Here is a 26,155-nt window from a genome sequence, read left to right as displayed (position 1 = left end):
GACAAAGCTGGAAAGATGCGTGGTCGCATCCTCGTTGCTGGGCTAGGAAAGGGGTTGGAATGGCAATGGTGTTGTGTAACCACGTAATTTCGCCTTGCCGTCACCTTCTGCCTTCGAAGTTCCAAGATTGAGAGCTCGCAACAGTACGATCGCGACTTGGCATGTATTCAGTCCCCCCCGCCACCCCTCGGGAAGTCATCGTAGTCCCCTGGCGACGTCTCGTGCCCCTGCTTCAAACTGGCACCGCCTGCCTAAGCAGCTGTTGGGTGGAGAGACATGGAGCAAAGGGAAGAGTGCCGGTGTTTAGTATGCACACTGTGCGTATCGCCAACGATGGACAAGAGGAATGGAAGGCGGCTGAGGCACTGTGTTGGGAGATGCGTTGGGGTTTGTTGCTTGGCTGAAATATGAGCTCAGCTCACATGAAGGGTTGTTAGCCAACTTGTCAATGACTGTGCAAAGGGGCAGGTGTTGACATGCAGTTTCAATAATGAGTGTTTGACATCCATGTACATTAAACTACACAACGTGTACATTAGAACTAAGTCACAAGACCAAGTGTGTTCGATTGCTGCATTTCGATCTTGAGAGCGTCTTCAGGAACCATACTCTTCGTACCGTTTCTCACCGCAACCTGTCGCACACGATGTGATGTGCAACGCAACCCACACCAATCGGAAATTGACACGGTTAAACAGAGTTACGCGAGAATGGCCCCTGGGGAAGCGGTATGACAGAGCGGCCGTGACGGCACATGGTCCCCGACTCCAAACTCAATTAATGTGCTTCCTGAGATGACCGCCCTGTGCCCCTTCGGCCCGCCGCCTTCTGCGTCTTCGAGATGCAGGCGCATTGGTCCCTGATAGTTTTACTATGGACGTACCGGGAAGATGCAAGATATTGGGGGGATGCTTTGTCGCAGGAAGCCCGCGATCGGTAAGGAATATCTGCAGGGTTCCCGTTGTGCGGCCCCACCATCTGGGCTGGCGCTGTCGCAGTGCCGAGACTCAAACGGGCACTGGGCACTTGACCCCCTGAGGAGAAGCGGAAGAAGCCTCCGTCTGGGTCTCGACTCTCTCTCGATCGTATCTCAGAGCTTGCATGCCTGAGCTTCCATTGACACTCTGGCACTCAGTTAACGGGCTGCCAATGGCTTAAAGAAGGTACTTACGGGTGAGGTTGTCCAGATTACTTTCAGCATGAATTAGAAGTCACGGCAGCTGCTGATTGGCGCTCAACTGGTGGTACCCGCTGAGAGGTCGCATGGCCAGCTCTGGGCGCGGCGACTCTGCAAGGAACAAAAAAGGGACCTCACTGCCAGGTACAGAAATGGACCGTGTCAGACGGCCACGGTTCCCTGCCCATTGCAATTAAAGCGACTTTTAGCTCCATCCACCCCAATTCGGCTGGCTCCTGGGCTCCAATCTTTCACCTCCTTTTTTCCCTTCCCTCTTTTTCTCTTGCTTCCCGCATCCTCACTCGTTGGACTTGTTACCTTGTCCCTTCGACTTGGACCTCCTCCCCTCCGACTTGCCTTCTTCCCTTCCTATCTATCGTTCTTTTATAGGTATTAATTCGTTGGCGCGCAACCCCTGGGGACCACCACCACGCTCGCCCGTTCGACCACGCGATCCGCCCGATTTCCCGGTCCCTTCGCTCGGACGAGGGCTCTCGTGCCCGTTGCCAATCTTGCTTGCATCTTCTCGACGCTCGTTTGAGAATCGCTCGTTCGACTTCCCGATAGCATTTTAATACTCGACATCCTTCTTTGTCCGAATCGCCAAGTCGAGCCTTCACTGCCTAGCCAATCTCGACCTCGGCCGCTCCCCTCGTCGGTCTTTGCTCGAAAACGGGACCTGCTTTTCAAAGAAACTGCATTGCTTGTCAATCATTTCCTTTCTTTGGAATTCAGCCGCCGCCGAAGACTTCCCTGTGTGTTGTGTTTGCTCCTCGACCACATTCAGCGTCCCCAGAACGCCCTCGCCGCCTCTGCATTCCAGCTTGCAATATCCTTCTCGTGCCTTTGACGGGGCACATTTAATCTTTCAAAACGGCGGTTCTTTCTCACCAAGCTAGGGACAGCCTGGTCCCTCCGCATCTTCTCGGGATGCAGGATATGTCGGGTCACCAGGGCGGGCCGAGTGCCCCCAACGGCCGTTTTGGCCATGCCTCGAAGCCGTCGAACAGCGACACCGGCTTCTCTCACGGCGCCTTCGCCTCAAACATCAGCGGTTTTGCCGACAGGCACCCTCGCCGCGGGAACATTCCTACCATCAACACCCAGCCGATCCAGCACCACCACCACCAGGCGCCTACCAATGGCGCTGACTTGACCACCCCCGGCACTGCGTTCGACATGCAGTTCACTCCTCTTCTGCCTTCGCAATTGCTCCTGGGTAGCCCGTTTCAGCCGGGGACACCTGCGGCCTTCGCGAGCCCCCACTTCCAGAACGTGAACAACTTCCAGCAGGCCCAGCAGCAGGGCCTCCAGCAGCAGCAGCAGCAGCAGAATGGCCCGTCTAGCCCGGTCCAGCAGAACATCTCGCCCCAGATGTACCAGTCCATTGTGTCCCCCTCGGCCTACGGTGCGCCCCAGTTTTATGCGCCGCAGTCCCCGACTGGCTCGTTCAACAATGTGGGAGGCCAGATGCAGGTCCCCATGCAGCCCACGTCGCCCGTGTCGATGGGCCCCGGTATGGTCACCGGCACGAGCCGCACTGTCTACCTTGGCAACATCCCTCCTGACACAGTTGCCGAGGAGATCCTGGGGCATGTGCGCAGCGGCCAGATCGAGTCCGTCCGCCTCCTCCCGGACAAGAACTGCGCCTTCATCTCGTTCCTGGACGCGAGCTCCGCCACGCATTTCCACTCCGATGCCATCTTGAAAAAGCTCTGCATCAAGGGGCAGGATATCAAGATTGGCTGGGGTAAGCCCTCGCAGGTCCCGACCTCGGTCGCTCTAGCTGTCCAGCAGTCTGGCGCGTCGCGCAATGTCTATCTCGGGAACCTGCCCGAGGACATTAGTGACGAGGAGCTGCGCGAGGACCTGGGCAAGTTTGGCGCCATTGACACGGTGAAGATCGTGCGCGAGAAGAACATCGCGTTTGTGCATTTCCTGTCCATCGCCAACGCCATCAAGGCCGTTTCCCAGCTTCCGCAGGAGGCCAAGTGGCAGGCGCCCCGCCGGGTCTATTATGGAAAGGACCGGTGTGCCTACGTTTCCAAGACGCAGCAGCAGAACGCTGCGCAGTACCTAGGCATTGCCCCTGGCTACGCCCACATGCTGACTGGAGCGGACCGTGATCTCATCTCGAACGCTCTGGCTCAGCAGTCGGTGGCTGCTGCTGCTGTGGCTACGACGGCGGGCGGCATTGGCAATCTGGGCAACCGGACGATTTATCTTGGCAACATCCACCCCGAGACCACCATTGAGGAGATTTGCAACGTTGTCCGGGGTGGCCTTCTGCACCACATTCGGTACATCCCCGACAAGCACATCTGCTTTGTGACCTTCATCGACCCCACAGCTGCCGCGTCGTTCTACGCGCTGAGCAACCTGCAAGGTCTGATGATTCACAACCGTCGCTTGAAGATCGGCTGGGGCAAGCACTCCGGGGCTCTCCCGCCTGCAATTGCCCTTGCCGTCAGCGGCGGTGCCTCGCGGAACGTGTACATTGGTAACCTCGATGAGACCTGGACCGAGGAGCGCCTGAGGCAGGATTTCTCCGAGTACGGCGAGATCGAGCTCGTCAACGCCCTGCGGGAGAAGAGCTGCGCGTTTGTCAACTTCACCAACATTGCGAACGCGATCAAGGCCATCGAGGCGGTCAGGGGCAAGGAGGAGTACAGAAAGTTCAAGGTGAACTTCGGCAAGGACCGCTGCGGGAACCCGCCCAGGCAGATGCAGCAGCAGCAGCAGCAGCAGCAGCAGCAACCGTCACCTCGCGGCGACCAGATCCCCTCCCCCCCTGGCAGCGGCTCTACCCCGAACGGCAACTCGCCCACCAACTCGGGCAGCGCCTCGTCGGCGGCCTTGTTCAACAATTCCGGCAACCCGCTGACCATGTACCTGAACCACGTCTCCCAGCAGGCGCAGCAGCAGCAGCAACAGCAGCACCACGTGCTCGCCGCGCAGCAGGCCGCGCTCTTCGGCACGGCCTCGTCGTCGCCCAACGACCCCGGCCTCGCGCTCGAGGTCCCGCAGGGCCCCATCTCGGGCCACCAGCAGTCGGCCAGCATCTCCAACGGCTACGTGACCAACCCGTCGGCGTCGGGCGCCCCCACCATCGGCGGCCTGCTCGCCCCGGGCAACTCGCGCGCCTCCCACAACCGCGCCGTCAGCCTGCCCGTCTTCGCCCCCTTCGAGAACGGCGGCACCAGCCCCAACAGCCTGCACGGCAGTGTTGGTGGTGGTGATGGCAGCGGCGGCGGCGGTGGCGGCGGTGGCGAGCGCCGCGGCCACCAGTACCAGGCTAGCTTCGGCGGCATGGGTGCCGGGTTTGGGCTGGCGATCCAGGGGAACCTGAACGGCTGGGTCGAGGAGGAGGTTGCTAACTGAATCTGAGCTTGAAAAGTTGAGAGTTGGGCTGTTTGTTGTTGTTGTTGTTGGGCTTGGGGTGTGTCGTCGGCGAGCGGCAACGCGGGGACGGGCGGGACCGAGAAAGAAAAAAAGACCGGGACGGGATCAGATTCGAGTATCTTGTTGTAATTTGTTTGGGTCAGTAACTCTTTTTTTTGGATTTGGCGCGCGCTTTTTTTGCTTTTTCTTTTTTTAATCCCTGCCGCCGCTGTTGTTTTAACCCACTTCGCTCCTTGTAATAGCACACTTTCACTTGTATCGTGTTTTTTGGGCTTTTTGTTGTTTCTTGACTTCTGCTTCGCTTGTTCCCGGATGGTCGTCGTCAGACTTGGTGGGTGGTGGTGGTGGTGTGTGCAGGTGGGTGGGTAATTGGGTGACTGGTTGAGCAAAGATAAAGGGGGGGAAGAAGAGGGCCATAGGATTTACTCAGCCATGGCGAGGCTTGGTTTGGTCTGAGAGATGGGGTGGCATTGATTGGGGGGTCAGCATGGAAAGGCATCTCATAGGATAGGGTTGGGTTTGAGGACGGGGCATGGGTTGGCGCTATCGCCAGTCGTGGTTAGGTAGAGAAGGAAAGGCAATCTCACTGCGTCGTTTTATGCTGGTTCTTTGGTTGAGATGCTGGGGTTGGCGGTGATATGGTAACCATGCAAAGGAAGGCTAATTGCTGGAATCAATATGCAGGTGATCTTGTGAGTTGAGGCAAAGGGCTAGAGAACTTGGGGATGCCGTCTAGGAAACCACTATAAACATATTTCACATACGTAAACACTATAGGAAGCAATTGGCTTCTTAAATAGCATCTCCGTCATCCAAGGGGTCAACTGCTCGTCCTCCCATCCGGGGAGCGCCTCGGTCGCTAACCCTAACCCTTTCGAACCCTTCGTGATTGGACGCGCATTTGCCAATTGACTTCGTCGCATCCCACTTTATCGCGTCGTCGCAACTCGCAAGGTGCAACTCTCCCAAAACAACACGCACCACAAACACAAACCATGGCCTCCAGATCCGACACGGAGCTCTTAACGGAGCATTTCGGCTACCCCCCCGTCGTACGTTTGCCCCATTCCCTCTCCCCCTCCCTATCTTCCATCCTTCACACTCTTCCCCCTCCTCACCCAAGCTCCCTCGCCCAACCCACCAACTAACCCCCACCCCTCCATAGAGCCTCCTCGACGAAATAATCAACGCCATCAACTTCCTCGCCGAACGCGCCCTGCACTCCATCGAGCAGGGCCTGCTCAACGCGCCCCCCGCCTCCCTCGGCTTCCGTCCGTCCAAACGCAACCACAACCACCCCAACCACACCTCCCAACCCAACGGCGAGAATGCGCTACTACTAGAAGGCGAGACGGAAGAGGAAGCGGCCGCGCGCCGGCACCGCGACGAGGTGGAGTCGGGCACCCACCAGCTGGAGACGCTGCTGTGGGCGAGTATCGACCGGGATTTTGACCGGTTTGAGATTTATGTCATGCGGAATATACTGTGTTTGCGGAAGGTGGAGATGCAGTGGTTGCGGTTGGGGCATTATGAGGGGTTGGTTTTTGAGGGAGGGGCCGGTGCTGCTGCTGGTGGGGAGGGTGGTGAGAGGGGTACTGGTGGTGGTGGTGGTGGTGGTGGTGGTGCTGAAGGGGGGGATGGGGATGGGACTGGGGATGCGGATAAGGATGCGGATGCGGCAAGGTTGAGTGTGGAGGGCGTGAACCGGCTGCGGAGGCGGCTGCAGGCTAGCCAGAGGCTGAACTGCATGCTGGTTGCGGAGCGGGCGAGGAATGCCGCGCTGCTGGGGGAGATGAGACGGCTGGTTGGGGTGCTGCCCGGGCAGGGGATCAAGCTGGAGCCGGAGACGGAGCCTTCTGAGGCCGGGCAGCAGCACAAGCCGCCTTTCGAGTTCCTGCACGACAAGGGGGATCTCACCGAGGGCGATGCCGAGACACCGCTCACGACGACGGCTGCGTTCTCGCTCTCGCAGCTGCAGGCGCTGCGGGAACTGTCGACGGCGCTGAGGGGGGTCATGGCCGGCTTGGCTGCGGGCGATGAGGACGGGGAGGATGAGGAAGCGGACGGGAAGGGGAAGAAGAGTTGGCGGAGGGAGAGGTTGGAATATGTCGAGACGGCAACCAAGAAGCACCTGGAGAATGTGCGTGGGCTGGAACTTGGGAAGAACGGGGAGGTGAGGGACGGGGAGTGGGATGGCGGTGGACCGAGTTTGGCAAGGGGCGAGGTGGAGAGTCTGGAGCGGGTGGCCGGCATGCTCGGAGGGAGTGCGGAGCAGCAGGACAAGATGGATGAGTCTTGAAACTAGGTCGGATGTTTTTTTAACAATGACGGCGAAACTGAAAGAAATTCTGCGATAACGGCGGGACGGGAAGGCGTTTGGGTTGTTTATTATGATACCAAGGGTACGGTTGTGTAGCCAGATACGGTTAACCATATATCATCCGCCAGTTTAAACCCGAGCTCGGGCAATTTATTCTGTACATTCGAACCCCGCGTGTTCGAGACACAACTACGTGCTAATAGTTTGAGGGGCAGGTGGTGCCGCCGCCGCGTCCGGGGCCTGTACCCCTTCAACTGGCTCTAGCCTCGCCTCGCCTACGGTCTTGTCCTCTTCCTCGACCTTCAATTCGGCGGCCTCGTCGGCGGGAGCCGAGTCCGGTTCAGCATGCTTCACCTCCTTGGACGGGTCCAAGAACCACTCCGGGACTCCATGCGCCGCATAGTCTCCTCTCCCGACCCAAGCACCTACAAGACGGCTCCACTTGTAATCGCCGCGGTACACGCGCTGGATCTCGCGGTATGCGTAGTCGTTGTAGTACGGCAGGCCCGTCTTCGGGTCTCTGTACTTCGCGGGGTGGTTCGTGATGACGCAGAGGGGTGGATGTGCGGGTTCTGCAACGTGTCAGTGTTCACGCCCTTTCTGTCCTCGAAATCACAGAAATGCTTACTCGCTAGTTTGTTCATCTTCCTCCCGAATAGAATCTGCGTCTGCACCTGCTTGTCTTTGATCGCGTTGTTGTCAAAGTTCTGCAGGATGATGCAGCTGCGCGTCACCTTTCCTTCGCGTACAGGATCGGAGGCGGAGGCTGGTGTTTCTTGTGGCGTGTCGGGGGGTCTTGCGGACGGTGGACATGATTTCATCTGTGGTGTTTGTAGCGGTGTGATAGGGGTGGAGGGTGGTTGAGGAGCCGGAATGGTGACTTTGGGCTTTGGGGTCGACGCTGTCGGAGGAGCAGTTTGTTGGGGTGCGGCAGTAGGGGTTGGGGTAGATGGCGGCATAGACAGGGGTGAGGGGGTATGCGAAGTATTCGGGGCCGCAAGGAAAGGTTTGGTTCCGGCAGGGAAGCCCAACATGGGCATCTGCCCGCCGAGGGAAGACGAGAGCCCCGCAGGTGGTGCGAGAACCGGCGCTGCGAGCACGCCCAGGCTGCTTGGCCTCGTATCGGGTGGTGGAGGGATGGGAGGAGGGGCCATTGGCGTTGACACTGGAGCTACGGCCGGTGCTGGTGCTGGCGGAGAAACTGGTGCTGGTGGTGCTGGTGCTGGAACCGGTGTTGGTGTGGAAAGCGGTGCTATTGTAGACACTACCCCTGGCGCGGAGACTGGCGCCGGTGTGGAAACTGGTGCTGGCGCGGAAACTGGTGCCGGTCCAGAGACTGGTGCCGGTCCAGAGACTGGTGCCGGCCCGGAAACTGGTGCTGGTGTTGGTGTCGAGGCTCGGCCTGAGGCTGAGCCTGGCTCTGGCCCCGCGGCCGGCGGCGTCGCTGTTACCGGAGCACCCTGCGCGGGACCAGCAGACGGCGGCTCAGGCGGACCAGGTTGTGTACTCGGCAGAGTTGGTGTATCGGGCTGTTCTGTTTTGACGCCTGGCGTCTCGGGCGCCTTATCCCCCTCCACCAGCTTCTCCACGGGGGGTAGTAGGCGTCGATGCCTCAGCTTCTTTTGCTGCGAGTGCTGCCGCGACCGACTGCCTCTTCTTCCGCGGTGCTTTCTCCTCCATCGACACCAGGTTGCCGACATGCTTGCCCTGGCCCTCTTGCAACTCCTGGATACCACTCCAGAACGTGACTACGGGGCCGTCCAATTTGCGGCTGTGCAAAGCTGCAATCTTCCTCAGGCGCTCTTCCTCCCTCTGCTTCTCGGCCTCCTCCCACCGGTTCAGGCTCTTGGAGTTCCGCTTCTCGATGATAGCAGCCTCAGCTAGACGTTCTGCTTGGGTCATGGGGGGCTTCTTCGATGCCTCGAGCTGCTTGGCCTTCTTCTCCATCCGCTCCACCTGCTTCCTCCGCCTGATCTCGTCCGACACCATTTTCTGATGCAGCTGCTGCTTGCTTATCTTGGTCGTCCGGCGCTCCGAGGCGCGCGTTGGCAGATCCGCGGGCGATGGAAGCCAGCTTGTCCTCTCCGACTTCTTCTTAGGCCGCGGCGGGCGGGCAGCTGGCTTCTCGATACGGACCTTCTTTCTGAACTTGACGGGTATGGCGTCCTGAGCTTTCCGTTTGCGCTCGGCTGTTCGTTTTTCACGAGCTTGGCGTTCCAGCTCTTTCTCCCCTTCCATCTCGTCCGCATTCTCTTCCTTGTCCTCCTCGTCCGAAGACGAATCCATGAGCACGTCAGACGCGTCATCCGGGGCCTCGTCGCTGAAGCCGACATCATCCTCGTCTTCGGCGAAGAGCAGTTCGAGATCGGAGTCTTCGGCGGCAGGCTCCTCATTCGCGAGCATCGATTTCATGCGATTCCCTGCAGTCGCTCGTTTCGCGCGGGATGTGACGAGCCATTCGACCTTTTGAGGCTCCCCCGCGTCGCTTTCGCCATCGCTGCTGTTTGTGCTGTCGACATCGGAAAGGTCGTCGGGGGAGGAGGATTTCCTCGCGTCTTCATCGCTGGCCATGGCCGCCCTTCTTTATATCAAATCCTGAGTCGATAATATTGCAGTAACATATGTTATTGCTCGTTTGTGATGTGCAAGGTCCCGGGTAGGGTGATGATGGCATTCGATGCCAAGAACGAAACACGCTCAAAGCCGAAATCCGCACTTAAAATCAGAGGAACGGGTCGCGTGGCAGGGGTCAATTGAGGATTGCCGGCGGCACGCTGGAGCAGTCAAAAGAAACCCCTGCAGCGGTTCCCTTCAGGCGGGTTAGCGCCCGATTGCGCCATTGAGAAGCCCCCACTTCCCCGGTTCCAGTCCCGTTCCATTGACTGATTGTCCTTCTCGACGGCGGGATCGGCCATTGTTGCCGCAACCTTCTTCCGGCACGGCCGAGGACTTTGACGGGAGTTCCTATTTCTCACTCTTCCTAGCCTCCAGAGCCTCCAGAGCACCCACGGGCGTCAACTCTAGGCCTTCCGAACAGCGCGCACCATCTGCCCACCATGTTCCGTCACGGCGCCCGCACCTTCGCAACAAGCGCACAGCGCCTAGCCACCGCCGCCGCCGAGCCGACACAGCACCTGATCGGAGTGTCCAGGGCGCAAGGGGTGGCCAAAGGCTTGACTGGAGGTAACTAGATTTACAAAGCCCCCCCTCCTTGACATTCCTCTTTGGTTACACAGCTAACAAGGCCTGCCTCCCCGCCCAGCCATCGGCAATACCCCGCTCATCCGGCTCAACCACCTCTCCAACCAAACCGGCTGCGAAGTCCTAGGCAAAGCCGAGTTCATGAACCCAGGCGGGTCAGTCAAGGACCGGGCCGCCCTCTACGTAGTCCAAGACGCCGAGGAGCGCGGGCTGCTACGGCCAGGAGGGACAGTAGTGGAGGGGACGGCGGGCAACACGGGGATCGGGCTGGCGCACGTGTGCCGCAGCAAGGGGTACAAGCTGGTGATCTACATGCCGGACACGCAGTCGCAGGGCAAGATCGACCTGCTGCGGCTGCTCGGGGCCGAGGTGTACCCGGTGCCGGCGGTGGCGTTCGACAACGCGCAGAACTACAACCACCAGGCGCGCCGCCACGCCGAGCGCCTCGACAACGCCGTGTGGACCAACCAGTTCGACAACGTCGCCAACCGCCGCGCCCACATCGAGACGACGGGCCCGGAGATCTGGCACCAGACCGCGGGCAAGGTCGACGCCTTCACCTGCTCGACCGGCACCGCCGGCACGCTGGCGGGCATCACGCGGTACCTGAAGGAGGCGTCGGGCGGGCGGGTCAAGAGCTTTTTGGCGGACCCGCCGGGCAGCGTGCTGCACTCGTACATCAGCTCGGGCGGCAAGCTGATCGAGCGCACGGGGTCGAGCATCACCGAGGGGATCGGGCAGGGCCGCATCACGGACAACCTGGCGCCGGACCTGGAGCTGGTGGACGGGTCGCTGCACATCAGCGACGAGAAGAGCATCGAGATGGTGTACCGGTGCCTGGACGAGGAAGGGCTGTACCTGGGTGCTAGCTCCGCGCTCAACGTGGTCGCCGCCAAGGAGGTGGCCGAGAAGCTGGGCAAGGGGCATACCGTGGTGACGGTGCTGGCCGACGGCGCGTACCGGTATGCCGACAGGTTGTTCTCGAGGCAGTGGCTCGAGACCAAGAAGCTGCTGTCCGCCATCCCGGCGCATCTGCAAAAGTACATCGTCCTGCCATAGCCAGCGCCGCGCGCACGCCTTTGTTACAAATACATAGAATATATCTACAATGTACATAGCTTCAGCCCAGACCTCCCAGACGCCCCAGCCATGTCCCGCTCATCTCATGCCTCCTCCTCGCCCTCCGCCGCCTGCCCCGCTTCCGCCTCCGGGTTGAATAACGAGTTGTAGATAGAGACACCCCTGCCCTCCTGTCCCTCGACCGCAGCCAGCGCGGTCTGGAGCTCGGCCTCCACCGCGTCGGCCCGGTTCTGCAGCTGCATGGCCAGGGCGGGGTCGACGACCTGCGCGGCCAGCGTCAAGCCGTTCAGCACGGGCGACGCAAAGAAGAGGTACGCGTTCCGGTCGAGCAGGTAGCGCATGGGCCCGCCCTTCTGGTACGACTCGTCCGGCTGGAGGTCCAGCAGCCCCTTGTCCTCGGGCCAGAGAGTCACCAGCTCCTGCGCGAACCTGGCCACCAGGCCGTCGTCGTCCTTGCCCTCCTTGAGGTGCACGGCCCGCGCCGCCGCCATGTGCAGCCGCGAGCCCAGGACCTGCGGGTCCCGGTAGTAGGGGAACGCGCCCTCGTTATCGCCCTTGGGCTCGTGGCTCTTGCCGCTCTCGAGGATGTTGACAATCAGCCGGACCTGCTTCAGCGCGTTCTTGGTCTTGGCCTCGTTCCAGCCGCTCTTGATGGCCGGCCACTGGAGGTATACGAGCAGCTCGTTGATGATGGCGGAATGGTTCAGCTTGAAGCCCGTCCGGTCGACTGTCTTGATGCAGTCCATGATCAGCTGGAGCTGGTTGTGCGCCGCGGCCCGCCGGAGGAACATGCTGTAGTAGTACAGCGGCAATTTGTGTCCCGCCCGGACGACCCCTGCGAGAAGCGGCGGGATGTTGTGCAAGTCGGCCGGGGTGCTGATCAGTTCCAAGGCCTCCTTGACCGTGGCAGTGCTGCTGGGGAGATCACCCGCCTTGCTCCTGTACCGGAACTTGTGCACCACGCCGTCGATTTCCATGGTGATGGGGTCATTCTGGAGAATTTGCTTGAGTTTTTGCTTGTAAATCTTCCTGCGTTGGTCCGGGGCCAGGTATGTTGGGAGAATGACCATTGTCCGGTAGTGGTCGAGTAGTTCGGCGAGCTTGGGAGAGGAGGATTCGCCGAAGCTGAGAATGTGGGCGGCTGCAGCAGACGTGTTAGTTTAGCACTGCGAAATCCCCCCAAATCACAGTTCGCGATTCGAGGACGAGGGGGGAGGGTGTGGCATGCCTCGGAGTGCTGGGGAGGTGGACAGCCACCTAGGCTGGACGGCAATGCCGCTGCTTATGGAAAGACATGTCCTTACTCCCGCTGCCCGTAGGGCATTGGGCCCTGTTGCTGCGAGGAACATTGGTTGCGTGCGGAGGGTGTTTGATGTGGTGCCGTTAGATTCAAGTGGGCCGAATTCAAATCGATATCGGGTGCAGCATCAAGTCGGGAGCAATCCATGGCGTCTGGAATTTTTAGTGGACCCCCCACCTTGACGTGACCTACCACAGCCAATTGGAGCAAGCCATTCGTCGAACCCCAAGACCTCGAACATGGTTTGCACGCCGCCAGGCCGAATTATCGGATCGCCGAATCGTCGAATTGCCGGCCGTTGAACAACGACACACGTATTTCCTTCACCATGAACGCTGCCCCATTGGCAAGACGGCCTTTGGGCTGCCTCAAGGCAAGCCTACGCCGAACGAGGCAGCAAAAGTCCATGTTTACCCGGCACATGGCTTCCGAAGCAGTCCAGACGACGACGACAAGGACACCACAACCACCACCACAACACGGCTTCTGTATGCACCCATCCTCTCCTCTCCTTCCTCTTCCTCCTCTCCCATATATACACTGATATCTACACCCGTATCTAACAATATTTTCCTCTCCCACTTTCAGTCCGCCTCGACGACCGCAAGACAAAAACGCTCCGCAGCGCCTTCGCCGTCTACCCGGCCACGACGGTGGCGGGCAGCAACACGCTGGCCCCCCCGCCGGTCAACGCGCTGCAGTCGCTGCACGAGGCGCAGATCAAGCGGATGGACCCGACGGGGGCGCGGACGGCGCTGTTCGCCAAGACGCGCGAGGCGGCCAAGGTGGGCGACGTGCTGATGGTGACGCACCGGCGGGGCGGCGAGCCCTTCGCGGGCGTGTGCCTGTCGATCCGCCGCCGCGGCATCGACACGGCCATCCTGCTGCGCAACCACCTGGCCAAGGTCGGCGTCGAGATGTGGTTCAAGATCTACAACAAGAACGTCGCGGGCATCGAGGTTGTTAAGAGGCAGCGCAAGCGCGCCCGCCGCGCCCGCCTCACCTACATGCGCAAGCCCAAGCACGACTTTGGCAGTGTCGAGGATCTGGTGTTTGCCTGGAAGCGCTCGAGGAAGGTCTTCTCCACCGGCAAGCCTGCGGCCGGTGCGGCGAAGGCGAAGGCGAAGGGCAAGGGCGCGGCTGCGAAGAAGAAGTAGGTGCTCCGCGGTGGGTTGGGGATTGTTGGCGGCGGAAGGGTCCGCGCTGTGGACGGATGTGTATACCATGTATAGAACTATTTACCTGGGATGGGATCAAAACCACCGCCTTGCTAATGTGTGATCATGTGTGATGTATAGCGAGGTTTAGCTATCATAGTCTGATAAGGAAGGTGGTAAAGGCAACGCATCCACCATCTGCGATCGATAATCGAGCAGTGGTAGGTTTCACCTGGTCGTGTTTACAACCAAGCCAGGGGCAGATATTCATCAACATTAGAAACGCTTATCACAGGGCAAACAGTTAATAAGCAACTACTCCGTAAGCTTAGTCCAGCTACAAACCATGACATTCTTCTCTCTCCCACCGCCGCTCGGATGTATTAAAAACCTTGATTAGGCACGGATGCGTTTGGACTTGTCCGAGACCAAGGGCTTCACATTCGGATGCCAGTATATTGGAAGGTGCCGAGTCTTGTGGTCAATCGTTTGCGTCGAGTGGCCTCGAGCATGCCGATATCGGGCGCTGGGGATGACGCCCGCCATGGCGCCAATCTTGGCCCTGTTCAGTGATGTTAAACAGGACCGTGAACCTGGTCTTGTCTTGTGCTATTTTAGGTTGTTACCAAAAGAGACAAACTCACGCTCTCAGGTTATACCACCTAACACCGGCCTGTCTTGCCCCGACATACCGATAAACCCGCGCTCGATATATTCCCAAAAACTTCCGCAGTACATCTTTCAATGTCACACATACGTGCTGTGAGGTAGGTATGACGAATGGAGTGTTCCGTATCCCAGCCTCTCCCGTTGGACGAAGCTCAGCGGTTCCATGTACATATATGTACCACCTACTCCTTCACCAATCATTCTGTATGTACTTGAAGCGGCCGTCGAACCGACACTTTCCCGAGGAGCTATCATGAGACATCCAATTAATTCAACGACCCAGCGGGATGGGTTTGGGTTGAGAGTGCGAAGATCAGACACCTTGATAGTAAGCTGAATACGAATGGAGACAAGCCTCGATGCATCATGCATGTCTGGCCATGACCGGTGTCCTACCTATGTATGCGTGATATGCTGGTCATTGGGCCTCCACGCAGCGTCGGGCTTGCTGATCATGAGCCTTGATGTCGGGGCTTGACCTCAAGGCCAATGACAAGCGCCTTCACAATCCCGGCATTCCAAGTTTGTTCCTTCGCGGGAGTTCCATGACCCGGTTCCCCGGGTGAGGCCTCATGGCCCCCTCGCCTTCAAGGGGTAAAAGTCCCTAAGCGTCGTTACAATTCGAGACATTGTCTCAGAACCCCGCATGTCCGAGTCCCAAGAGGTCAAACAATCAGGGCCTGTTGTCTGTGATCCTTCTGCATATGCCCGTGGTTTGTCTCATTCTCACCCGCGCGGCTGGATGATCACAGACCCAGACCTGTGGCTCGGGGTGGGTGGGATCCCATTGCGTGGGGCGTTGGGTAACAAGGTACGTGCCTGGGTGCTGAGGCAGGTATTGGGTTGTGTGCGACGTCGCGACAGGAGCCGAAGGATCGTCGAGTTCCCAAGAACTTATGAGCTGTCACTACCGGTAACTACCGACATATATGATACTGTCATGGGAGACTTCTTCCTCTGTACGGATACTCTGAAACGGTGGTCTACACGGTAGCGCGGGTCAACAAGAAGCTAATTGGTAGGCGAGTGGTGCCGAATATTCGGTTGTCAACTTGCTTGGAAATGGATTCGGGAGGCTCCGAGTTGTGGGCGACCCCACTCTTTAAACGTCGTCTTGGCGCGTTTGGTTGGCTGAATCGGCATTTCCTGCCCCCTTGGCGTGCTTGTTGGGGTTGCGTCAAGATCTGGATCCTGCAGGGCCCCCTGGTCCTTCGGTTTGGTTTGGTTGGCACGTTGTTTCGAGCCGCGATTTCGGTACATCGGACGGTTGGACCGTCCTTCATTATGCAACCGTTGTGCATGAGTGCGTTCCATCGAAGGAAAGTGCAATACTTGCGCAGGACTGTTGTGTCACGGGTAAGACGTGCCCTCCGAATACCCGGGACAAATCCCTGATGCTTCCGCATCTGGAAGGGTCTTGGTTGTTTCTCGGGGCCACCGCAGCCAAGACAATTAGCGGCGCCGCAGTCCATTTTCTCGCGGGGATTGCTTTGGGGTCATGGTGGAGGCGCGCATACCCGCACCCGCACTCCTCGCATCTTTGTCGAGTCAAGAAGGGAAACTTGCAGGCAGCCCAAATTTCGAAATCGCGCACACACCGCAGAAAGGCGGCCCAACCGTCCCATCTTGGCAGGGAAATGGCGTCCACAGATGTTCCTGGTTCTCCTCAAATATTGCTCGTGTCTCCCACGTGCGTGCTGCCCGGGAATGTTTTGGAAGGAAATCTTTGAGCAGGGGGGACACGGTTCAATCCCCGCTTTTATCTTTCGCCAACCTTGGGCTTGCTCAGCCGAGTTTCTTGGCACAGACACGGGCAGCTCTTGCCGGTGTTCAGGCCCCACTCCTTGCTCACCTCACTGCACGCTGCTGAGGCGGCGGGGCCTTTCAAGGAAAAGAATGGATCAAAGAGCCATTCCTGCACATGCATGCCTGCTGACCCTTGCACTGCCCGCCCCCGGAGCCGTCACAATCACTAACAAATCTGAGAGAATTGAACATCCGAGCCCTCCAAATCTCAAATCCACCCGCTCTTTCCCCCAACCTACATACCTTACTCACCCGCTCACCCACCTTCCACCCACTGGCACCCGCCTTACACAGCAGCATCACTGCGTATAGCACCCTTGTTACCATCTCACCCCCATCTGTGGTTGCCACCGCTCTTCCATCCGATTGAGTGACACCCTCCTGGTGACCGCCGGCTCTTCAATATCTCCTCGGGACCTGTTACACCGGCCTCCGTTATCTCGACCACGATCGACTATCTCCCTACCACACTTTCATCTTGACTTGTGTATATCTCCTCCTCCCCCTCCTCCCCTCCCCCCCAAACGGCTGCGCACAAATACCGCCATCTTTCGCCGTCATGTCTGCGCCGTGCCGCAAACACGATTGATTCCTGCTCTGCAGGGTGTTTGCACTTCTTCACAGAGTCTTGCCGGCTGGTTGCAAACAACGACCGACCTGCTCGTCACTCACCTGTCGCTCAACTCTCTGTCTCTCGCCCGCTTTGCTCTCACGCCCCCTTCCCTCCTTTCAGTACCTTTCTCTCTTTTCCGTTACGTTGTCCGTTAAATAGTCATTCACCATGGACGTCCTCAACAACGCAAAGGACCTGCTGGTTGGCCAGATCAAGGCCTTACGACCAGCTTTCATATCCAAGAACCCGCATTTCAACTTCATCTCAGCCCACTGTGAGTATTTCCGGCACGGGCCGTTATGGTTGCGAGACAGAACTGCCTACTGAACACCGTGTAGATTTCTATATCATCAGCCTCGCGCTAATAGGATCTGTTATCGTTTTTGGTTCTGGCAGAGGCAACATCGCTTATATCGATGCTCTGCTCCTGGCGAGCTGCTCCAGCACCCAAGCGGGTTTGAACACGGTCGACCTCAACTTGCTCAACACCTTTCAACAAGTCGTCTTATACTTGTGGCCGATGATGGCAAACCCCATCACCATCAACTCGTTTGTCGTCTTCCTCCGTCTGTACTGGTTCGAGAAGCGTTTCCAACACGTCGCGCGCGAAGCCCGCTTGAGGAGAGGCACTCTCTCCAAGGCCAAAACAAAGGCGAACCCCGACAATGCCGATGTTGAAAAAGGCGTGAATGGCCGCAAGATTACCGTCATGCTCAACGGTACCCGTTCGCGCATCACCAACGACGGCATTCTACTTGAGGGCAACCGGCCACCGTCGGACGAGGAGCGTCTTAATCCTAAGCCCCAGCATCCGAACCAGCCGGGGGCGGACAGCGCTGACGAGACTCTGGAACCCCGCAAACCGGAGATCAAGTTTGCTCACACCGTTACCAAGAGTGACGGCTTGGGCGAGGGCGCCCTCAAACTCCCCCCTGTGCGGCCTGACCGCGAGCACATCGCCTTTGTCGAGCGCCAACGGAAGGGTGATGACGAGGTTCTCCGTATCCCGAACCCAAGGGACGCTGAACGAGGCATACGCCCGAAGCGTGTCGAGGCCGGAGACGACGAGGAGCCCGATGCCGGTCTGTCGCCAGCGGGAGCATCTACAATGCCCACAGACAGTGAACCCCAGACGGTTGCAGCAGCCAGCCGCCAGCAGGCCATCACAATCGAGGAACCTGACCGAAATAAGCTACAGCAATCCGACTCGGACGATATTGTCGAGGATGCCAAAGCTGCTGCCCACGCCTTTTCGTTCCTCAAGCTTCGGAAGCCTCGGATCCTGAACCGCTCAGACAACAGGCATCACAGTACGGAAGCCGAGTCGTCCGGTACCTCCTCTAATACCAAAACCCGCAGACAATCATTCCAGAAAATTCGGACCGCCTTTTCCAGGGAAAAAGTCGAGGGTACACCGTACCTTAGCTGGGAGCCTACCATTGCCCGTAACTCCAACTTTCCGGACCTATCCGAAGAGCAGAGAGAGGAGCTCGGGGGCATCGAGTACAGGTCCCTGAAAACGCTGGCCTTAGTTTTGACGGGCTACTTCTGGATCTATTCGGCCATGGGCGTCATAGGGCTGGCCCCCTGGATCCTTAACGTGGATAGCTACGGAGAGGTCGTTGACAAGGCCGGCATAAGCAGGACCTGGTGGGCCTTCTTCACATCGAGCTCGGCCTTCATGGATCTGGGCTTTACCCTGACCCCGGACAGCATGAACTCGTTCAACACAGCTGTGTGGCCGTTGTTGCTGATGAGCTTTCTCATCGTCATTGGCAACACCGCGTTTCCCGTCATGCTCCGGTTCATGATCTGGGTCTTGTCGTACCTCACTCCCCCCGGCACTGGGCTCTACGAGGAGCTAAGGTTCCTACTCGACCACCCCCGCCGATGCTTCACTTTGCTTTTCCCTGCCGGCGCCACTTGGTGGCTCTTTTGGCTGCTCGTAATCATGAACGGCCTCGACGTCATGTTTTTTATCGTCCTTGATGTGAGTTTACCCTCCTAAGTGGTTGTTGGTTGGTCATGGTCCTAATGCTTTCGTACAGCTCCGACAAGCCCCTGTTGTCGATTTGCCCGCCGGTCTCAAGGTCCTCAACGGCCTTTTCGAAGCCGTTGCTACCAGAACCGCAGGCTTCTCCTGCGTCAACGTCGCCGCCCTTCACCCTGCTGTCCAGTTTTCGTACATGGTCATGATGTACATCTCTGTTTTCCCGATTTCCATCTCCGTCCGCCGCACGAATGTGTACGAGGAAAAGTCGCTGGGTGTCTATCCTACCTACGAAATCGAAGAGGGATCGGGAAAGTCCGACTTGTCCTACGTCGGGTCCCATTTGCGGCAGCAGCTGTCCTTCGACTTGTGGTACATCGTTATCGGTTTCTTCATCATCAACATCGCAGAGGGCGAAAAGCTCATGGCCAACGACTTCTCCGTGTTCGCCGTTCTCTTCGAGGTTGTCAGCGCCTACGGCACCGTCGGCATGTCGCTGGGCCATCCCAGTGTTAACGCGTCGCTCTGCTCACAGTTCTCTGTCCTCGGCAAGCTAGTCATCATCGCCATGATGGTCCGTGGCCGGCACCGCGGCCTGCCCTACGGGCTCGACCGCGCTATCATGCTCCCCAGCGAGTCGCTCAATGCCACCGAAGCGGCCGACGCGGACGCGCGGATGGCGAGGATCCAGTCCCACGCCTCGGCCGCCACCGGCGCGCGGGGCTCCAGCGTGGGCCGGCGCAAGAGCATGAGCGGCGACCGCCCCAACATCCTCGCCTCGCTGCTGCACCCAGGCCCGGCCGTCCCCATCAACCCGTCCATGACCGAGATTCACCGGACCAGGTCGACCGACCAGAACAGCGAGGAGCCCGAGTCCCACGCCACCCGCGTCAGCTCGCGCCGCACCGAGCCCGGCGCCACCCGCCGGTACGACCCTGCTTTGTACATACACCGGCCCCGCACCTCGGCCGGGGAGGACTGAGCCGGCTCAGCTCGCTAGGCGGTTTTCAGGGATAGAATTCTGGCTTCCAAGGCGTTTTTTAAGTCGGGGGGACATCTGGCCGCGATAAAGAAAAAGCACCGCGTTTGGGTAATGGGATTTTGGGAAAGGGGGTAGGTAGTACGTGATTATAGAGGTGGATGCATCACAGTCGTTCTTGATCGACACAGCGAGAAGCGGGGCGTTTGGGAGGAAATGTATTGGATAGTAATATCGGGTTTGGAGAGGCAAGCATAAGCATGGGTTTTTTACACGGTTATAGATGTTGTTATACTAGGGATACAGGCGGCTTTGTTACACGCCTTGTACATAATATCGCTCGCTAGCAAGGGAAACGGGAGGGGTTGGTACATACAATAGGCCCCCGTCACCGTCTTATTGGGGGACAGATGGTTGAGCCGTTCGATCGCTCATTGAGTGTTCATAATCAATCGCTATACTTCCCAATCTCCAACCGCTCTTTCTGACGGTGAATGATTACTTAGTGTAACCCCTGCCCAATCTAATGAACGCCAGTATTCGTTGAATCCCCCAAACCAAACCCAGTCCTGTTTCATGTTTGTTATACAAACAACCAACCACCTCGTGTCCTCTAGCACAAACACACCAAAAGAAAAAAACGGAAACCGGCACCTGGTAGAGCGCCATCCAATATGTATCGTATCGTATGTACATACGTACGTCTCCCATCCCCATCCACAAAACGCACATCCCTTCACCCCCTCCCGCGGCTCTTATCCTTCTCCCTCTGAATACCCTTAAAGAACTTGCTCTGCCCGTCCCCGCCAGCGCCCTTCTTGCCCTTGCCCTTGAGCGCCTTATTCGCCGCCTTGTTCTGCTCGATGTAGGCCATATCCTGGCCACCAGCCAGCTCGCTCAGCATGCCAGCAGTACGGCGAACGCCGTTGCCGCCGCGCCTGCCGCCCCGCCCGCCGCCGGATCCCCGCCCGCCGGGCTTGCCGAACAGGTCGTCGGTCTCGACGTCGTCCTCGGCGCCGCGCTCGTTGTCGACCAGTGTGCGTTGTAGTAGCTCGCGGCTCTCGAGGGGGGTGGCGAAGGCGAGGTCGGGGGTCTTTTCGATGTTGGCGAGCTGCGTGATGACTTTGAAGGCGTACCCCTGGTCGACGAGGAAGGCCTGGCGCTTGGAGGAGTAGTACATCTCTTGGGTGTCTTTGGAGACGAGGGAGTAGAAGAAGGCGTTGAAGCCTTCGTCGTTACGGCGCTTGGCTCGGAGGATGCGTCCCAGGCGTTGGGCCTCCTGACGGCGGGAGCCGAAGTGGGATGAGATTTGGATGAGGCAGGTCGCCTCCGGTAGGTCGAGGGAGGTATCGCCGATTTTGGAGAGGAAGAGCGTGTTGACTTCGGGGTTGTGCTGGAAGTTCTCGAGCACTTGCATGCGCTCGGCCTGGGACGTGCCGCCGTAGATGAAGACCTTTTTGAGTTTGAGGGCGTACTGCTTGAGCGAGTAGAGCTCGTCCGAGAAGACAATGATCTTGTCGCCGCGGGCCTCGTGGTAGTTGATGAGGTACTGGCAGGCCTGGAACTTACGCGGGTTCATGGCGTAAAGGGTGCGCTTCATGCGCGCGTTGGCACGCAGATACTCGTCGTAGAATTCTGTCGGCATGGGACACCAGACCTCGGCGCATTGCACCTTGGCGATGTGGCCTTGCTGCGACAGCTCCATCCAGTTGGCCTCGTAGAGCTTGGGGCCGATAAGAAAGTTAAGGTGAGAAATCTTGTCGTCTTCTCGGAGCAGTGTCGCCGTGAGCCCTAGTTTGGAGTGCGATTTTATGGACGAGATGACTCGCCTGAACATCTCGGCCGGGACAACGTGGACCTCGTCTAGGAGCATCAGACCCCATTCGCGGCCCCTCAAAAAGTCCATCATCTTCTTTGAGTCGTGGGACCGTTCTCGGCTGTTGGTGACCATCGAGTACGTGGTGACGATGATACCGGTGCTACCGGAGAACTTTTGTTTGCTCTCGGCTGTGAAAATAGCAACATCGTCCGGGTTGATATTGGACCACTTGAGGAACTCCTGGCGCCACTGCACAACAGACATGGAACTCGTACATAGGACGATAACGCCCTTCTTGATGGTGCAAGCGGCCGTGATGCCAACCAAGGTCTTGCCTGCACCGCACGGCAAAACGATGATACCGCTTTTTGCGCGGCCGTTGCCGAACATCTTACTCAAGCTCTTCTCTTGGTAAGGGCGGATTTGGGTGTTGGGGCGGAGGTCAATCTCGAGGTTCGGGTTTACGTCGTCATTTCTGAAGTCATATTCTTCCAGGATAGGGAACCCTATGTCGAGACAGCGCTTCTGGACCGTCTCGACGTTGGCATCCGAAATCTCAAATGCATGGACGGCTTCTTTATCGTCGTCGTCATCTTCTTCATTCAGGGCGGTGAAGAGGTCGGCCTCGTTGGAGGCGTCCCCTCCCTCGCCGGGCTTCTTTTCAGCCTGCCTCAGATTGGCCTGGTGGACGCCGGCCGCATTCTGCGTCCCCGGGATGACAAGACCACCCATGGTGGGTGCATAGCTGGTCGTGATATCGCCGGACCCGTGGACGCGGAGCGACCCAATCACTTTGTCCTTGAGAAGGGTCTGCAGCACCTCGGCGTCCACGCTTTCTACGAAGTATTTGTTGTGCTTGAGGACTAACTTCACCTTGCCGAAACTCTTGGTGTGGTCTTCAATCTTCATGCGGACGACATCGGGCAACGAGGTCTTCAAGAAACGCTCAAGGGTGTTGATGATGTCTCGTGGCCGCAGGCCCACCGACACGGCGGCGTACAGGCTGTGTGGTGTCAGGGCATACTCGTGCAGGAATGTAGGCCGCGACTTTGGCTCGGCGATTGTGATGAGGAAGTCGGTCGCCTGCTCGGCCAGCGGGTTGAAACGTTCGAGGACGACGGTGCAACTGTCTGGGTCGATCCACAGCGGGCGGTTCTGGTGGTCGGGCTTCAGTGGCAGGTGGGAAAAGTCCCGTTTCCTAAAGAAGGCCGTCGCCGCATCATATCGCCTACCCCCTCCGCCGAGTTCGTCGTTTTGGCCTTGGAGGCGCTTGCCCCCAAAGGTAAACTTGTTGACGAAATCGTCGGCCTCCCTGGACAGCAACGCTTCGCGCTCCTTCTGGGCTTCGGTCACATCCTCGTCGAAGTCCTCATCGCCATCGGACATTATCGAGCTGTCGAGACTACGCGGGGTGGCTGGCCCCGGGGTCGACATAGCAGATGCTCGTCCCGCCTTGGACGCATTTCCCTGCCCCGGCGCCGCCTTTCGCTTCGGCGGCATCGTCGTCGTCGCTGCGGTGTTGTCTTTCCGATCCGATCCCGGCTCGAATCGAGAAATAGTCCACTATCGCAAAGTTTGTATACTATTTTCGTATGAGCGCGGTCGGAGATGGCCGGGCGTGGGTGATGGCGGAAGGCGGAAGGCGAGTTAATGTTGATGAGAAAACAATGAAAGTGAGCTAAAGGTTGCAGTGGAAGTCGCTGGTAGCCTTGAAGTTGAACTGCGCGACTGCTCGGCCTTCTCGAATTACTAATTATGGGTCGGGTCCATCGAAAGTCGCCCCATATTAAATTAACTCCCCGGGACCCCGCCACAACCGCAGTGGCCCGGGGTTCAGATTCACCGACTCCAACTCCCATGGATGGCAGTAAAGACAGCAACACCAAGAATTCGAGTTTCTTTTTCTAGAGTACACACCACCTCCGTTACTGTCTAGTGATACTATCCCCACAATGTGGTACGTCCATCCCACCCATACCCCCTTTGAGGTTTACCTTTCTGGATCTCGCAGCTAAACAACCCCTCCCCCCCTTCCAGTAAACACATCCTCAACGCCCAAGTCTCGGTCCGCTCGCCATGCTGTAAGCCCACCACCTCCCCAGCTTCGCCCCTTTCTCAGATCCACACTCCCCCCCCCCTCCCCCTTCATTCAAACCTAACCCCCCCTCCCCCTTAATTCCAACCTAACCCCCGCCCCCTCCCTTTCACAGGTCGCAAGTGGTTCGACTGCCCCGACTGCCACTCGGAGCAGGAGGAGCACCCGCTGCTGCAGCGGTTCGAGATGATCTTCGCGTGCAAGAAGTGCCGCAAGTGCTTCCGCAAGAACGCGGCCGAGTTCGAGGAGGCCGACGAGTACTGCCCGCACTGCGACAACCACTTCGTGCTGGACGCCCTGACGCCCAAGGCCGCCATCAGCGTCGAGGGCGCCGACCTCCGCGTCGACAGCCGCATGATCAAGGACGAGCGCGAGAAGGCCAAGGAAGGGGAAAAGATCACCGTGTTTGACCCGGATCGGGAGGCTGATAAGCTGGGTTGAGGGGTTCTGCGGAAGAGGGTTGGTGGGGGGGGGGGGGAGGGGGAGGGGTGCGTTGTGATTTGAGCGTGTGTGGGATTTTGGTAATGTGATACCCGGTACTTGGGCGCAAAAGATAGCATAGAGATGGAAGAGAGCCTGGGCACGGGCGCAGCGCCAAAAGCATGTCATTTTTGCCGTGGACGCGTTCATGGTCTTACAGAAAAGGGTTTCGGTTTTCTCAGCGCCTCGCCGTCTATCTCATGTGCAAGCCCAAGTTCTGGCCCTCCAGCGCTGGTTCTGTCCCACCCTACTGCTCACTGGACTCCCCCTGAGTGCCCCGCGTCAAGATGGCGGCGGCGCCTGTCCCAGGGGTCCTGCCCGTCTTCTTCTTGGCCGCCTCCTCCTGCTTCTCCTGCTCAATGTTCTTGACGTAGCTCTCGATGTCCTCGACCGGCAGCATCTCGACCGACTTGCCGGGCGCCATGATGGCGATCTCGATGTTCTTGGCGCCTGTCTGCACCACCTCCAGAAGCGACTTTATCGCGAGCCTCACTGTTGCCTCTCGGTCCATGTCCTCCTTGTAGTTGCGCTCCAGGAACTCGCGAACCGTCTTGCTCGATCGGCCGATGGCGTTGGCTTTCCTGCAGCCGGTGTCAGTCCTGCAAAACACTATCCGACCATTATTTCCTAGCTCACCATGCAGAGTAGATGCCCGAAGGTTCCGTCTGGTAGAGTCGGGGTTGCTCGCTGCCCTTGTCGAAGCCGACGACGAGGGTGCTGATACCGAAGGGTCGGACACCACCGCTCTGGGTGTACCGTTGCTGCACGCCTGCGACATATTTGGTAATATACTCGATCGTGACAGGGTCCTCGAGGTTGAGGCGGTGCGACTGGGCTTCTAACCGCGCCTTGTCGACCAGGATGCGGGCGTCGGCGTTAAGGCCGGCGAAGGCGAGGCACACATGGGTATCGAGGAGACCGATCTTGGAGGGGGTGATGCGCGTGTCCTGGAGCTTCATGGCTGACCGCTTCTCACAGCCCAGCACTACCACATCCGTACCCTTGACGCCGACGGCGCAGGTACCTGTACGGTTGTCAGAGGCGGGGTGATGGCGCTAGTGGGGGATGGCAACGGCGTACCTCTCTTGACAGCTTCGCCCGCATACTCGACTTGGAAGACGTGTCCATCGGGACTAGGGACTGTTAGCGTCTTGTCGTTTTGTTTTGCGGAACGATGGCGACGGACCTAAACACTGAAAGCAAGCTGGGTTAGCGATGGTGGGATAGCTGTGGAGCTGCGAACAGCGCCCAAGGCAACTCACCCGAAAGAGCTCTGTCATATCCTGAAGCCATGGCCGCTGGGGTTTAATCGTAAAATCGCACACCGAAAGAAGGCTCAATTATTTGGAGGGCGGGGTTCGTAATGCGTGCGAAAGGGTGAGATGCGGTGGCTTTGGGTCTGATCGCGGTTGAGGGTTGTTGCTTGGAGATGCAGTGCACCGCAGGCTGCCACAGCTGTGACGACGGGCTCAAGGCTGCCAAGGAGCCCCCCAGCTGCTGGGTTGACCCCACCCGATCATTTTGGCCAATCATTTAATACCACTGCTTCAGCCGTGTCTTTCCTCCAACAACACCATCGCCGTCCTCGACTTCAACCCGTCTGCTCCTGTGGGAAACTATGTAGTTAACGTACTGGGTTTTTATTTGTGCGGCGAGGAATTTGAGGGCCTGTAGGGCTTTGACGTCGATATGAAGTTGACGACTAAATTGAGGATGAAAAGCAGCACCACGATCTCGGTGCTCCTGTACTTCCTCTTACTTTATTCTCCCATTCAAGCTTAGGGATGTCCATTTCTAACACCTCGAGTCTTCAATTTCTCTACGGCACGCTTTAGTTATTCCCTCAACTGCGACTTAATAGGGAAGCAGCACCTTGGGGGGACAGGAAAAAGAGATGCTGATTTTAGATCAAGGGTTAGGGTCCAGCGCATCGATGGTTCGGAGCCGGTCCACGCCAGGTGACACAGTCGACCTGTCCAGTATTACCAGCTGCCACGTCATGGCAGCACAAACTGAGCCTGTCGCCGGTGTCGCTGCTTCCGTGAGACCATTTACAACTCTTGTATT

The 26,155-nt window shown here is 58.4% G+C and overlaps 10 protein-coding genes across 10 annotated transcripts; 6 read left to right on the top strand and 4 right to left on the bottom strand.

Annotated features, from left to right (window-relative positions):
* Nucleotides 1–1,841: 1,841 nt before the first annotated feature.
* On the top strand, nucleotides 1,842–4,730 carry B0H64DRAFT_164243 (uncharacterized protein). The gene has a single exon (XM_062798649.1). The coding sequence runs from the start codon at nucleotides 2,108–2,110 to the stop codon at nucleotides 4,556–4,558; it is 2,451 nt and encodes an 816-aa protein (XP_062659656.1). The 5' UTR covers nucleotides 1,842–2,107; the 3' UTR covers nucleotides 4,559–4,730.
* A 798-nt stretch (nucleotides 4,731–5,528) lies between these two features.
* On the top strand, nucleotides 5,529–7,055 carry B0H64DRAFT_474989 (Mis12 protein-domain-containing protein). Its single transcript, XM_062808075.1, has 2 exons — nucleotides 5,529–5,631; nucleotides 5,745–7,055. Exons 1-2 carry the CDS (start codon nucleotides 5,575–5,577, stop codon nucleotides 6,876–6,878), a joined length of 1,191 nt encoding a protein of 396 aa, XP_062659655.1. The 5' UTR covers nucleotides 5,529–5,574; the 3' UTR covers nucleotides 6,879–7,055.
* B0H64DRAFT_397477 (YL1 nuclear protein-domain-containing protein) lies at nucleotides 7,056–9,602 on the bottom strand. Its single transcript, XM_062803878.1, has 3 exons — nucleotides 8,544–9,602; nucleotides 7,528–8,482; nucleotides 7,056–7,471 (listed from the first exon to the last, which is right to left on the bottom strand). The coding sequence occupies exons 1-3, from the start codon at nucleotides 9,468–9,470 to the stop codon at nucleotides 7,089–7,091; spliced, it is 2,265 nt and encodes a 754-aa protein (XP_062659654.1). The 5' UTR covers nucleotides 9,471–9,602; the 3' UTR covers nucleotides 7,056–7,088.
* Nucleotides 9,603–9,955: 353 nt separating this feature from the next.
* B0H64DRAFT_417663 (cysteine synthase) lies at nucleotides 9,956–11,159 on the top strand (the record flags this gene model as incomplete). The annotated part of the gene is made up of 2 exons (XM_062805257.1): nucleotides 9,956–10,082; nucleotides 10,162–11,159. 2 exons carry the CDS (start codon nucleotides 9,956–9,958, stop codon nucleotides 11,157–11,159), a joined length of 1,125 nt encoding a protein of 374 aa, XP_062659653.1.
* Nucleotides 11,160–11,263: 104 nt separating this feature from the next.
* Nucleotides 11,264–12,721, bottom strand: B0H64DRAFT_442469 (uncharacterized protein; the record flags this gene model as incomplete). Its single annotated transcript, XM_062806647.1, has 2 exons — nucleotides 11,264–12,321; nucleotides 12,673–12,721. 2 exons carry the CDS (start codon nucleotides 12,719–12,721, stop codon nucleotides 11,264–11,266), a joined length of 1,107 nt encoding a protein of 368 aa, XP_062659652.1.
* Nucleotides 12,700–13,939, top strand: B0H64DRAFT_360343 (translation protein SH3-like domain-containing protein). Its single transcript, XM_062801701.1, has 2 exons — nucleotides 12,700–12,968; nucleotides 13,069–13,939. Exons 1-2 carry the CDS (start codon nucleotides 12,809–12,811, stop codon nucleotides 13,635–13,637), a joined length of 729 nt encoding a protein of 242 aa, XP_062659651.1. The 5' UTR covers nucleotides 12,700–12,808; the 3' UTR covers nucleotides 13,638–13,939.
* Nucleotides 13,940–16,893: 2,954 nt separating this feature from the next.
* On the top strand, nucleotides 16,894–19,697 carry B0H64DRAFT_374266 (cation transport protein-domain-containing protein; the record flags this gene model as incomplete). Its single annotated transcript, XM_062802325.1, has 3 exons — nucleotides 16,894–16,999; nucleotides 17,064–18,715; nucleotides 18,774–19,697. The coding sequence occupies 3 exons, from the start codon at nucleotides 16,894–16,896 to the stop codon at nucleotides 19,695–19,697; spliced, it is 2,682 nt and encodes an 893-aa protein (XP_062659650.1).
* Nucleotides 19,698–20,063: 366 nt separating this feature from the next.
* Nucleotides 20,064–23,231, bottom strand: B0H64DRAFT_164186 (P-loop containing nucleoside triphosphate hydrolase protein). The gene has a single exon (XM_062798648.1). It carries the CDS (start codon nucleotides 23,011–23,013, stop codon nucleotides 20,431–20,433), a length of 2,583 nt encoding a protein of 860 aa, XP_062659649.1. The 5' UTR covers nucleotides 23,014–23,231; the 3' UTR covers nucleotides 20,064–20,430.
* Nucleotides 23,232–23,349: 118 nt separating this feature from the next.
* Nucleotides 23,350–24,068, top strand: B0H64DRAFT_397471 (uncharacterized protein). Its single transcript, XM_062803877.1, has 3 exons — nucleotides 23,350–23,470; nucleotides 23,551–23,594; nucleotides 23,724–24,068. Exons 1-3 carry the CDS (start codon nucleotides 23,466–23,468, stop codon nucleotides 24,047–24,049), a joined length of 375 nt encoding a protein of 124 aa, XP_062659648.1. The 5' UTR covers nucleotides 23,350–23,465; the 3' UTR covers nucleotides 24,050–24,068.
* Nucleotides 24,069–24,181: 113 nt separating this feature from the next.
* On the bottom strand, nucleotides 24,182–25,533 carry B0H64DRAFT_397468 (nucleophile aminohydrolase). The gene is given in 5 exon segments (XM_062803876.1): nucleotides 24,182–24,669; nucleotides 24,725–25,112; nucleotides 25,169–25,224; nucleotides 25,329–25,332; nucleotides 25,351–25,533. 5 exon segments carry the CDS (start codon nucleotides 25,379–25,381, stop codon nucleotides 24,336–24,338), a joined length of 813 nt encoding a protein of 270 aa, XP_062659647.1. The 5' UTR covers nucleotides 25,382–25,533; the 3' UTR covers nucleotides 24,182–24,335.
* Nucleotides 25,534–26,155: the final 622 nt, after the last annotated feature.

Source organism: Chaetomium fimeti (genome assembly GCF_033439085.1).
Source record: "Chaetomium fimeti strain CBS 168.71 chromosome Unknown B0H64scaffold_4, whole genome shotgun sequence".
Lineage (NCBI taxonomy): Eukaryota > Fungi > Ascomycota > Sordariomycetes > Sordariales > Chaetomiaceae > Chaetomium > Chaetomium fimeti.
Note: the sequence above shows the minus strand (reverse complement) of the source record. Positions and strands in the feature narration are given on the sequence as shown.

Coding starts and splice junctions, on each gene's coding strand:
- B0H64DRAFT_164243 (XM_062798649.1), top strand. CDS start 2,108: ATGCAGGATATGTCGGGTCACCAGGGCGGGCCGAGTGCCCCCAACGGC.
- B0H64DRAFT_474989 (XM_062808075.1), top strand. CDS start 5,575: ATGGCCTCCAGATCCGACACGGAGCTCTTAACGGAGCATTTCGGCTAC. Junction 5,632..5,744: donor ATTTCGGCTACCCCCCCGTC/GTACGTTTGCCC, acceptor ACCCCTCCATAG/AGCCTCCTCGACGAAATAAT.
- B0H64DRAFT_397477 (XM_062803878.1), bottom strand. CDS start 9,470: ATGGCCAGCGATGAAGACGCGAGGAAATCCTCCTCCCCCGACGACCTT. Junction 8,483..8,543: donor CGCGGAAGAAGAGGCAGTCG/GTCGCGGCAGCA, acceptor CCCCCCGTGGAG/AAGCTGGTGGAGGGGGATAA. Junction 7,472..7,527: donor GAAGATGAACAAACTAGCGA/GTAAGCATTTCT, acceptor GACACGTTGCAG/AACCCGCACATCCACCCCTC.
- B0H64DRAFT_360343 (XM_062801701.1), top strand. CDS start 12,809: ATGAACGCTGCCCCATTGGCAAGACGGCCTTTGGGCTGCCTCAAGGCA. Junction 12,969..13,068: donor ACCACCACAACACGGCTTCT/GTATGCACCCAT, acceptor TCCCACTTTCAG/TCCGCCTCGACGACCGCAAG.
- B0H64DRAFT_164186 (XM_062798648.1), bottom strand. CDS start 23,013: ATGCCGCCGAAGCGAAAGGCGGCGCCGGGGCAGGGAAATGCGTCCAAG.
- B0H64DRAFT_397471 (XM_062803877.1), top strand. Junction 23,595..23,723: donor CTCGGTCCGCTCGCCATGCT/GTAAGCCCACCA, acceptor TCCCTTTCACAG/GTCGCAAGTGGTTCGACTGC.
- B0H64DRAFT_397468 (XM_062803876.1), bottom strand. CDS start 25,381: ATGGCTTCAGGATATGACAGAGCTCTTTCGG. Junction 25,113..25,168: donor GGGCGAAGCTGTCAAGAGAG/GTACGCCGTTGC, acceptor ACAACCGTACAG/GTACCTGCGCCGTCGGCGTC. Junction 24,670..24,724: donor TCGGGCATCTACTCTGCATG/GTGAGCTAGGAA, acceptor CACCGGCTGCAG/GAAAGCCAACGCCATCGGCC.